At 27.6% G+C, this 12,951-nt stretch overlaps 1 protein-coding gene across 1 annotated transcript; it reads left to right on the top strand.

The window, feature by feature from the left end:
• Window positions 1–6: 6 nt before the first annotated feature.
• On the top strand, window positions 7–1,989 carry LOC132929526 (NADH dehydrogenase [ubiquinone] iron-sulfur protein 6, mitochondrial). Its single transcript, XM_060994922.1, has 3 exons — window positions 7–223; window positions 314–490; window positions 1,799–1,989. The coding sequence occupies exons 1-3, from the start codon at window positions 95–97 to the stop codon at window positions 1,862–1,864; spliced, it is 372 nt and encodes a 123-aa protein (XP_060850905.1). The 5' UTR covers window positions 7–94; the 3' UTR covers window positions 1,865–1,989.
• Window positions 1,990–12,951: the final 10,962 nt, after the last annotated feature.

Genomic DNA, 12,951 nt, shown 5'->3' with positions numbered 1-12,951 from the left:
ATCAGCGATTTTGTGCGAGACAACTTTTCGTCTTTGAGTCGACCATCCGTTGTGGATTTGTACAATACGAGTTGTATCCGTTCGCGTCAAAATTATGGCTCTGACCGTGTCTGGTTTGAAGATTGCAGCTGTTGGATTGTCACAGCGAGCTTGTCGCCCAACGCTCTTCCAAGCGGCCAAATACTCGTGGGAACCGAAAGAAGTTGAAACCCACACCGGTCAGGTGAGTGCAATAGTCGTCCGGCCAACGGTCACGAACGATCGGCGTCGCTGGCTTTTAGTGGTATTAATATTATTGTACATCGTGTTGTAGAAATGGGAAAAAGACGATTACCGTTTAGCGCGTTTCATTGATCGGAAGAAGGAAGTGAACCCGTCGTTTGCCATTGATCTCATCAATCAAGTACCGCCTAAGGAGTGTACGGAGCGTGTTGTATTTTGCGATGGTGGCGGTGGACCACTGGGTCATCCAAAAGTCTACATAAATTTGGTACAGAGTTTATTCTTGTATTTATTAGCATACGTTTGTTCACAAACTGATAGTTAGAATTTAAGTTTTATAATAATTAATATGACATTTTAACATTGTGTATAACACATTTCTCTCATTAAGCTTTTAGATTAGGTTTATTAACAATATGAGTAATCCCAATTTACAATAATATTATGAACAGAATAATAGGTACTAATCAAATTGTTATTTCAAGTCTATGGTTTTTATTTTCTGTTAAAGCATTAGTTTATTAATTATTTAATATTTAATTATGTTGGGTTTTCATACTGGCGTAAAACCATAACATTTTCTAAATAATATAGAAAGATTTTTTTTAAATGTTTACTCTGTTATTAGTATTTGTTTTAGTAAATCAAACTACCTATTTCTTTTTATAGTAGTTTAGTATGAATACACAAGGTATAATACCTATTATACTAAAAATTATAATCTAATGTTAGAATAAAATGTTTAGTATTTTATTAACATACAGTGTCATTACATTATTCTGTTAAATAATATCAACTAATAATTATACAACTTCAACCCTTATTAAATACTATTTTAGAACATCATAATAACCTCAAATAAAAATAATCTAAAATTTCTACTTAATGACAAAACAACTAATATTGTTCTAATAGACCCTCAATAGACATGCTACTGTAAATAAAAAACGAATACTTGTGTTTTAAAGTATGACATGTATTATGTATATAAATATGGAATTACTATTCGATTGTATTTGTAGCATTGTCAAATGACCTTGGATGTTAAATAACATAGTAATAATAAGTGCAACTGGTATAAGGATAGGGAATTTAAAACAAGATTAAACTTATGAAGCATAAAAAAAAACCACCAACAAGCTTATACTAAATTAAGTTACCATTTTATTTTTTCCACTTAAATGTCAAAAAATGTAGCTTATATATCATAGCAACGTCTTGTTGATTTCCAAATTCATTATTTTAAGAAGTGCTTTTCCTCCACTTTCAATATTTCATGTATAAAAAAAAAAAAAAAAATGAATTTACCAAATAACTGTTAAAAAATGTATAGTATAATTAAAATATGATATATAAGACTTTTGGGTTCTTTGTGTTTATTTTATAACAAACACATCTGTTATTTTAAATTATTTTGCTTTGTCTGCATTCAATTAATAAAGAAGTATAATAATATAATGTATATTTAACAATATTATTTTAAGTGCATAATATCCATATTTCAATATTATTTTTATTTTATATTGTCTTGTTATATAATATTAAATTTGTTATTAATTATTATTATATTATTTAGGACAAACCTGGGAATCATTCTTGCGGATATTGTGGCTTGCGGTTTGTCAAGAAGGATAGTCACTAAAAATTATTTTATTATTCAACCAAATTTTTTGAAGATTATTTAGATTAACAGATATTGAATAATAACAAGTTGTAAATTGGAATCTGTTTATATTAGAAATAAATTACATTTGTTAGAAAAAAAAATGTTGTTAAAAAGGATATAAGTTATAGGATAAATATTTAAAAAACAATATCCAATCATCCAATTTTTTACCAAAAACCACCCTAATAATTGAAGATTCGAGAAGTTTTTACTACTCTAAAAAGTGATGATAAGACACAAAAAATACATTCATTGCTTTGTTCAGAACCTAAGACACAAAAAATACATTCATTGCTTTGTTCAGAACCTAAAAATATGATTTTTATTACTATTTTAATGCATTATATTATTTTTATTCAACTTCGAATATAGAGAATATAATTTAATTTAGTCTGCTCAGTTTAAAATTAAAGAATTTCAAGTGCAATTAAGTTTATTCTTTTATTTTTTTACTCTTGCTATTTAATTTTTTATGAAAGTTAAAAATATGTATTAAATGTTTGGGAAAAATAAAAATAGTTTTAAAAAAGTTTACATTCAGGTATAAAATATTAAATTTGTTAGAATTACCACAACAACATAAACAACTATTCACAAAAAAATTTACAAAACAATACCTATTAAAAGAAAGTTTTACTATAATACTTTCAATATTTTTTGTTTTACAAGAACTATCAAGTATTTTTAATACTTAAATTTAAATAATAATGAAAATTCATAAACCCCAAGTTTTAATTAAACAAGGTATAATATAACTTATGTCTGATAATTGTTACCAATAATTTGTTATATTTAATAGGAAATCGATTAGAACTAATTTAAATATATTTAAATTATTTATAGCTTATAATAATTCTATTTTGAACTAGTTGCCAATTTATTTTGTTATATGGTTATACTGTCTTCAGTTCTTTTAATTTTTCTAATAATCTCATTTGAGCTACTATACAAAAGTTGTTCAGATTGTTTATTCCATGTATATAATTTTAAAGTATGTTAAATATATAATAATATAAAATATAATTACAAATTAGTAAATAAATTAGTAAGTGTTAGTTCAGAGTAACACTCAATCAAAATTGAACCATATTTTGCATGAACTACATTTAGAGTTTTATTTTAATTACTATAACATAATACAAGCAATCACACATTTAATATGAATTTTCACAATATCACAAAAAATTTTCTAACTGTAATCTAATCTAATCCCTAGCTTGATAATTCCAAAATGTAAAAAATAAGACCATTTTTCATTTAATTATGTTTATCAATGTTATATTGATAAAAGAAAAAATTATACTAAAAACTGACCAAGTCGCTCTTCTGAAATGTGGGTTATGAGTGTATCTCCTTTGAGTAGATTACTAATGAATATCATAGATAAATCATTGTAAACTTATGAAAAATGATTCAGAGCATCATCCTTATGGTATAAATTTAATAAATTGATCTGAATATTTGTTTAAAAGTCATTGAGTATAATAATTTGTCAATACCAATAATGTCCTAATGCATAATGATAGGTAATAAGTACCTACAAATAATATTTTTTGAATTAAAACAATAACAAAAATTGTTATTTTTTGTTTAAATAGGTACTGTAATTTTGTAAAAATTAAGGTTAATTTTAAATGTTTAGAAATGTGGCAAGAAATCTCTCCCAATCTATTATCTACCACATGCGTGACATGCAATGTCATACTTTTCAGTTTTCATCAAATACATATTCATCGAAAGTGACACTTACTACAAAGCAAGGAATAAAAACAAAATACCTAACGACATTCAAAATCTTATGGTTAAACTTCCAATATTCAACATTATCAATTATCACCTTCCTCCAACAGTCAAAATTTGGTTAATTAATTATATTATAATTTTTTATTTATTTTAATATCATATATATAATATTATAACTTATTGTACATTTATTATTATTATATTATTTAATCCATGTTTCGGTACATATCCCAATGTAATAACTCATATTATCTACGGTTCCGGGAGTTATTTCTTTGAATAATTAAATATCAAAAAAAAAAAAAAATGAAAAGGATATTAATATAATTTTAATAGAACCTATAGAGTTTGAAAGGTAATGGTAATCAATAATCATCCCATGAAGAAAGTTGGGTAAGTTAGTAATTTTTTTCAACTATAGATAGGTAATTAAAATTAAGTTATGTACTTTAAAATAAAAATGACTAAATTAGAATATAACATGTAACATGTTGTTATAGTTCTTGAAATTTCCCAAATATCTAACTTATTGAATAAAAATATAGTTGTTGAAAATAATAACTCGAGTTATAATAGTAGTTAGAAGTTAGTTTTTTGATAGTTTATAAATATAAAACCGGTTTGTTCAATTGTAAAGTAGATATTACATTAAATTATTAATAAGATATCTATTATTGGTATTCATTATATTTATGTGTATATTTATATATAGTGGTGGTTTAAACCATACATTACAAGTAATAATGTAATATATATATATATATTATTATCTAGTCGCTACTCAGCAATAATACGTTTTAAGGAACGTTGAGAGATTTTTATAGAAAAAAAGGGTATTTTTGTTTTTAACGCATTAGATGCTGCCGATGCTGGGGTTTCCACTAGGCGACTTCCCTATCCCCGTCACCTGACTTCTTGGTTCTTACCATATTACACTTACTTATTGACTATTGTAGGTAGGTACGTTGAATTTATTTTGTACAGATTGAAAATTAACATGCTTATATTTAAAAAAAAAATAAAAAGCGCGTTAGATTAGATTATTTACCTACGCATTGAATTCAACACGTTAAGTTGTAAAAGTTTTTATGAATTAAAACCAACTATTAAGTTACAAAGGTACTTTAAAAGTAACTTTCTAACTTAACTTTAACTTTCTAACTAATTAGCGCCCAGCTCTTTACTTCTGAGTATTGAGTAAATGGTATTATCAAACGATTCTGAAAAATAAAAAAAGTTAATTTGTGTTTAGTAAATAATTTTATTACCTACCTAATCTAACATTTATATTAGATACCTGAAAACTCCAATCTTCAATTGTTATAAAATTTTAAGAACACGAACAAGTTGGCCGCCAGATAACAAATTCTATTCACATTTTACTATTTTTGGTACTGCGATTTTAGATCATATTATCTAATGTTACCTGCAGATTTAATGACTTTATGTCATTTTAATGGAATACGTATAATTAAATAAATTAATGTGTTTACGGTTTTGCATTTTTAAAGGTAAATAACTAATACAAACTTTCATTGTATACGACGTGTGACATTAAGCTAATTATTTTCAATTATAATAATAATAAAATGATACTACTGAATTTTTGGTAAATGTCAACCCAGTATTTCAGTTAAAAAAATAAATAAACATTTTTTATTTCATGTATACATGACGTACGACGAATTTTTATTTTACTAATAATAAAATGATTTTTAATAATTATTAATTATTTGAATTTCATTGTTTCCGGGCGTAACTAGTCTATATAACGTGAGTTACATTCTCCCAATGTTATTTAATCGATCACCATTTACATTTCTAATTTTCATCTATAGTAATTAGTAATGTCAATATAGGTATATTATATGACTACGATTTAATATGTACTAGTATACAATTTATGCATCTCAAATCGTGAATATGACCATAATTTTGATTATTAATTATTACATTACTCAAATAGATTAAACATGTTATTATCAATTATCATGATATAATTATAAAGGATAGGTACTTATCGAAAAGATCTAGATATGTATAAATGGACATGTGATTAAATAGCCTAACCAGAACTCCGTGTTATAATATTTGTATTGTTGAAATAATGAAATGCAATAAGCAAAAAACAATAATCGCTCGATTTGAAAAATAAATATAATTTTAGATTCTGAGTTAAGCGTTGGATATATTGGTTCTATAGTGATATGTGGTTTTTTTTTAAATGTTTATTTTGTTTCTGCGGAAACAAATATAGAATAATAAATAGAAAACTGTAATAGAAAATATATTATGCTCCGCTCTTCAAACCATTCGGATGAAGTAAATAATAAAAAAAAAAAATAAACAAAACGCGGGAATAGGCATTTACGCGAACCATTGTTCGAAAAAATCGATTTTTTTGTCGTAATTTAAAAATAAATTACCGCAAACTTGAATGTTTCACAAAATATAATAAATGCTTAAGTTATCTTAACATGATAACATTTTAAAAATATTTTGTGTTCAACTTTGCAAGAAAATGGAATTACTTTGTTGTTAAAAATAAAAATGCATAACATATTTTAATAGCTTAGCTAAGGCTTTAACAATTTGTAACACTGATTTTCGAAAATTGCACATATAACAACTTAGAATAACTCGAATAATATACATTTTTTTATCGATATTTCAAGTTCGATTTTTGATGAAATTGTATATTTAGTCAATAGTAATAACAATTTTAGTTATTTTTCTGTAGGTAACACAAAAAAGAACTTAAAACTTTTCGAAACCATGTATATTATATTATTATTATTTACTATACTCAATGATGTTTTCAAAATATTATTATTTATTAGATTAATTGTAAACTATCAATACCACGAATCTCGGTGAACCACGCGCGTGTATTCATCATATTATTCGACTCTGTGATTAAGCCTCGACGGGCAATGCTATACATAATATTATAATTTATAATAATATTCGTAGAGCGAATAGGCCAATAATCGCGGTTGAATTCGTTATCGTTACCTACGGATTTATTTATACTTTAAGTTTTAAGCGTACTACCTAAATTATTATATTTTTATAATACATCGTTCGTACAAAAAATAATAATATATTATTATGTTTATATGCCGTGGCCACGTATTATACATATATTACCCGGTATATGTTATTATTACCTATTATAGGTACTATTGCGATTTACGACGGACGCCATCGTACGAGAATCGTATAGGTATATGATAAAAATAAAACGTTTATCGCACCATAATAATATATTATATATTAATATATATACGAAACGCACGCGTAAAGTCAGCGTTATAATAAATTTTTATTTTTATTTATGCGCGCGGATTGTTACGCCGCAAATTCGCCGTACAACGCCGCTGCAGGTGTGATTAAATAATAACAAATAAAAAATAAAACCTTTAAAGTCAAGCTAATTGCAAAGTCGTGGACGGGGTGGAAGCTTTAACGGTTATACTATTTGCAAACATTGCGCGCGCGCACACACACACACACACACACACACTGCAGCTACGCGTATGTATAATGAGTGTATGGGGTTAAATACACACACACACACACACACACATAGGGTTCGCATATGGCACATCGTGTCCGAACATCGGCATCACAATAGGATTAAATGATTTAAAAGATAATGCGCTTGTTGCCATTAATATATTATAATATCGTGTGCGAGTGTGTACACTGTACTCGTCGTATAATATAATAATGCGAGTGTAAAACGCGCGCGTTATGTGCGCGGTCCGGCGTGTGTCGTATCGTAATATTATTACAATATTAATAATATGTGTTATAATAATATATTATTATATTGCAGTATACACGACGATGTGTATATAATATTTTAATACGACAGAAACACTAATTTCCAACAACACATGTCACGTATTTGTTTTGGACGCGAAACATATATTATATTATTTGTAGTTATTGTTATAATTTTTTACGTACGTCGATTTATTATTATAACGACTCGGGGCGGTGCGTGTTTCGATATTCGCGAGCGCGGAACCGAACCGACATACTGAGAATAATGTTCTCTGCAGTAAACGCGAGTTCCTAGTTTTCGACTTCCCGGATATCATATAATATACCTGTGCGTAATATTATACGCATTACCGTTTACCAACGATTTTAAAGTGAGTTATAGGCCATGTAAAATATTACAACTTTAAAATGGTCATTACTCACTTTTAAATGATAATGTCAATAAAAGCATTTGTCATTTTCTAGACAATGTTCTTGCCTTTTAATTTGATAATATTATAGGTAAATTTACTCTAATATTAAAGCTAACATCACAAAATGTGTGTTCTGCCGAACGCAAATTTGATATGATGTACGTTAGTAAGACAGAAACCACCAGAGACTACCCATGCGCGGGTGTGATTGTGTATATAGGAATATAATAAGTCGTATTTTACGTTTAAAATACTGCAGAAGTCGCCCATGTTAGGTCGTGCATGATATTATGGTATATATGTTATAAAAAAGAATCGACTATTGCAGTCCAGTGCTGTAACTAGGATTCTTGGGGCCCCGGACACAGTCAATGTATGATGGAGCCCTAAGGTCTAATGTATATTATAATACTTTTTGAGTATAATATAATTAAAAAAAACTTTGGTCGAAATTCTAAACGGATTATCTGCAATACCGGCCGATGTGCAAACGCATTCGGATTCGATAACCAGCCGCGGAGCTGGATCAGAGTGTAAGGTGACTACGACTCAACGCGGGCGCCGTACGTGGTGGAAACGCACCAAAAAATTCGTCCGTCGGTTGTTTTGTTGTGTGTAATAATAGGTATAATAATAGCCCTTATAGTATGGCTATTGAAAATAGTATATCGTTTTTCAGTTTTTCACAAATAAATATAATATGTTTTTGTTATATTATTTAATTGGTTTTTATATTTTATTTTATGTGCTATTATTAACACACATTTGTAGAAATGTTGACTTTGTCTTTATAATAATTATACATGCCGGTATTTTCGGTTATTTTGTAACCAGCGTGAAAAAATCGCGAGGTTAGTGTAAGGTATTGAATATTCTCAAGCTTTACTTGGTACTTAGAGCAATGATATTTTACAACTTTACAATTTTTTCTGCTGATCACCTTTCACCTTTGTCCCGTCTGGCATCTAGATTTATTTTTCTACCAGAAAAAATATTGAAGTTGATAGTCTAAACATTTTTACTGTTTCAAAAGGCGATAATAATAAACAAATAAAATAAAGTACTGGTAATAATTGTAAGATCAATTGGTATATTCAATACTAGGCTAAGAATTTTAAATGGAAATCTTTTATTATAAACTATGGTCGTATCCTTTGATTTTTAAACATGGAACGGAAAATGTATTTTTCTGCGCGAGTCAGTAAGCCAGGTTTTTTTTATTTGTTAAAAATGTTAATAAAATGCCTGTAACCTGATTAACGAAATAATGACTGATAAAATCTTTAACATATAATATTTATGTATACTTAACAGATGATTCGTTTTTGTATATAGAGTTATATGAACGCATGTACATGGTCAATGAATCGACTTGCATGCGCTATAAATACCAAATACGTATTTTATAATGTATCAAGAAATTGTTGAAACGTCGTACTATACTACAATACATTTAACACGGTGAATTTTATTAATTGTAAATATAAATATAACACCGACAGATACGATACAGCAAGTATATAAACTAAGTATAAGATTGCGGCACTGCTATTGTCACTGAGTTAATGAATTGCTGATTTCTATATTTCAAAGTTGAGTAATGGTAAGAGTCTTTAAAACATTTATAAAAGTGCATTATTTACGGCGACGTAAGTACATGTTCTAGGGATTTTTTATTTTTCTTATAAATAACTTGTTTGAACAAAAAAATGTTAATAAAATATTATTATTAGGGATATACCATCGATCACCTTCTCAATATTATTATCGTCCAACAAGTATTTTTACACCAGTTGCATTCAAGAAAAGTACGCATGTTTAATGTATACGTAGGCATAGGTACAACTATACGTTTTAAATGGACTATTGCTGCTATATTGGTGGTATTTTTAATATCTTAGGTAGGTACAGACCCTAGAAGATTAAAAGAAAATTGTTTTAATTTAATATTTAATTAGATAGAAGATAGTAGGCAATACAACTTTTTAATACATTTTTTTTCTTCTATTAGGTAAGTATAATAATATGATTTTTGCGAAATATTTATTTTAAATTGAATTAAATTTTGTTGAGGGCGTTTCGCTTTATTGACATTTGACACATTCGACGGCGACCACTGTATCATATTATTATTATTTTATTGCTGTCTGCCTGCCTGCCTAGTGTCTAATGTGATTGACGATAAACCGTATTCGCATCATGGATTCACTTTAACGTAAATTATCATGTTATATTTTACAGTTGAATATTATACATTTTTAAACGATGGAATGAAAATATAATCACAAAATGTTCAAAATATCTACTGCATGCACATATTTTAAATATTTTAATAAATTAATTGCTACAAAATTAACGAATTATAAAACCATTAATATTATATTTATATACATTCAACAGAACACAGAACAATTTTGTATGTAGAGTAATGACCTACAGTATAAACACTACATGTGTATTATTACATATTATGTTATATGTATCAAAAAAATAGTTAAAATATCACACACTAAATGTGGCAAAATATTCGAAGGCGAAATTAATCAAAAAATAACGCATAACACCCAACGAATACATTAATTTATTATAAAGATTGTTATCGTGCATTGTGTGGAATGTTAACGTCAATACTCAATAGTCTAACAATATAAACAATAAAAATAAAAATAATAATGTAGTCGTAATGAAAAAAGTATTTTTCGAAGGCACTTTGGGACGTGTTTTGAACCCTGAAACCTCACTAGTATATAACAGGATATCTGTAAAATGTAAAATTAGTAATAATTCAAGATATTTATTTAAGCTGACCGCAATGTATATACTACAAGTTACAGTAGAATGTCATCAGATATAAATAGCATTAATATTTTATTGGACTAGGTAATAGATTAGTTGATCCTGCACGAGATAGGTTACTAGCGAGTAGTGGGCAGTGATAAATTAAATAACGCCAGTGGATTTACTCTGTCTTAGAATTTCGTAAAATGGAAGCTACAAATTATTTCAACACTGTAATTCGGGTGATTTTGACTAATTATAATAACAATATGGGTTTAAAATTATATCCAATCATAATCATTTTTTTTATTTTCTGCAAACAATAGCAACTCTGTATAAATAAAACCATTTTTTTTTTCGTGAGCCAACAAATCCCTTTGCGAGTCCCACTTTAAAATGCAAAATTAAAAATTGGCTTCAAAGTACACATCATGTTCTTCTGGTATAGGATTACCTATGTACCAAATTTCGTAACAATGAGTGGCCGTAATAAATAATAAATAAATGTTTTGTTAAAGGTTATAAGTTATATGCACAACACACAACTAAATACGCATAGCACATGATGGTAATTAAATTCAATTATGTACTCCAATAAGGTTAGGTTCTTCTTGGTAGGAAAACTGTTTGTTGAGTATTGTTTATTTATATTTGTAAATAGGTAAGTGTTACATTGGAATATTGATGGTTATGTTTGGGTAGGTACTTAAATGATCAAAGTAATTACATCCATCGGGAAGTTATGACTTAAATAATTACCTAGGTATGACATATATCTTAATTTCATGACGTGGGCACTATTTTATCATCATTCAATATTAATTTGTTTAATTTATCTCGGTCTTAGAAATTGAAATACATCTATAAGCACAAAGAAAATGTTTTTTTTTTTTTAATGTACTTACTATATTGCGCCATTTCGATAATTAAATACCTCAATCCTCTTAGTTCTTATACAGTTATACATGGTTTATCAATGCGAGCGCTGACTAACTTCGTATGATTATATAATAATATACAAACAGTAAACACATTAATAATTCACAGTTTCAAACTAAAAGTTAAGTTTGATTAAATTACATCATGTATATTATGTGATAATAGTGTCTATCGCAATAAAAAAAAGCAAAGTTTAAAACTGTATAATATGTCACGTTTATTGTAAGTTTAATACACAACATTTTATTAGACATCGTTTATAATATTAATTAATAAACTCCAGGAATAGCAATAAAAATATGAAATAATTTAATACGTACATGGATCATGTTCTACATTATTATACCTACGCGTAGGTAATCTCCTTATGAATGACATAAAAAATACTGTGTTTTATATCTTTTACATTTTTAATAGGTAACCAAACTATTAGCAAAAGTTTCATCTGAGTGATTATTAATTCAAATGCATTTTTATTACGGGCGAAGAGGGAAAAATTCGATTTTTTTAAAAATTTAAGACAGTTTTTTGTAGTTAATAGTTCGTGCGCGCATATAGCATCATATATATATATATATGTATAACCTACCGTTACCTCTATAATATTATATTCTATACGTTTCATTTTTGAAAGCGTTCAGAATAACCGTCCGAGTACTCAATCGGATTACTTTCGGTTCATTTCCTGATAACATTTCATAAACGTTCAGTCTTTTATAATAACATGTAATATTTACAATTTAAGCTAATAGTTTTAGATCGCAATGCATTAGAATATTAAAAAATAATAATAATAATAAAAAATTTTACTGGATTAGTTACAAGCAATATATTATATACTTGTACGTTATACGCCAGTGTCGTTAATTTACAATAGCTCTATCGGAAGGTGGAGCCTCTCAAAAGCGTATATATATATAGGTATACCTCGGAGGTGTATTTTTTATGGTGAGGGTAGAGAGGGGGTAATACAATTTAGACAAACACTTTTCTGGTGATTACTCAGGAGAGTCGTAAGTGCATTTCGTACCGTATATTTTATGATGTTGTCTCTGACGTGTTTATGTATATTTACATTATGAATATAAGGACAAGAGCGAGCGAGCGAGAGGACATAAACTTTGTAGGGAAAAAGAGAGAAACATTATAAAGTTTTCCGTTAAAACAAAAATAAGAGAAAACGTGTTGGGACGGTGTTTTATAGCCTATAGGTTTATATGGGTACGCGTTTATAGTCAGAGAAGGGCATTTCGGGGTCAGACAAAACGCAGTCACTTTTGAGTTATATTATATATGAACGTAAGACGAATAAAACGTAGGTACAAGTTACATATTATATTATATATGGGGTAAATATACCAAGTACGCTTACTATCCTTTTAAAATGTATTTATTCAA

This window comes from Rhopalosiphum padi, chromosome 1, assembly GCF_020882245.1.
Source record: "Rhopalosiphum padi isolate XX-2018 chromosome 1, ASM2088224v1, whole genome shotgun sequence".
NCBI lineage: Eukaryota > Metazoa > Arthropoda > Insecta > Hemiptera > Aphididae > Rhopalosiphum > Rhopalosiphum padi.
The sequence above is the reverse complement of the archived record's forward strand: the minus strand, read 5'-3'. Positions and strand labels throughout refer to the sequence as shown.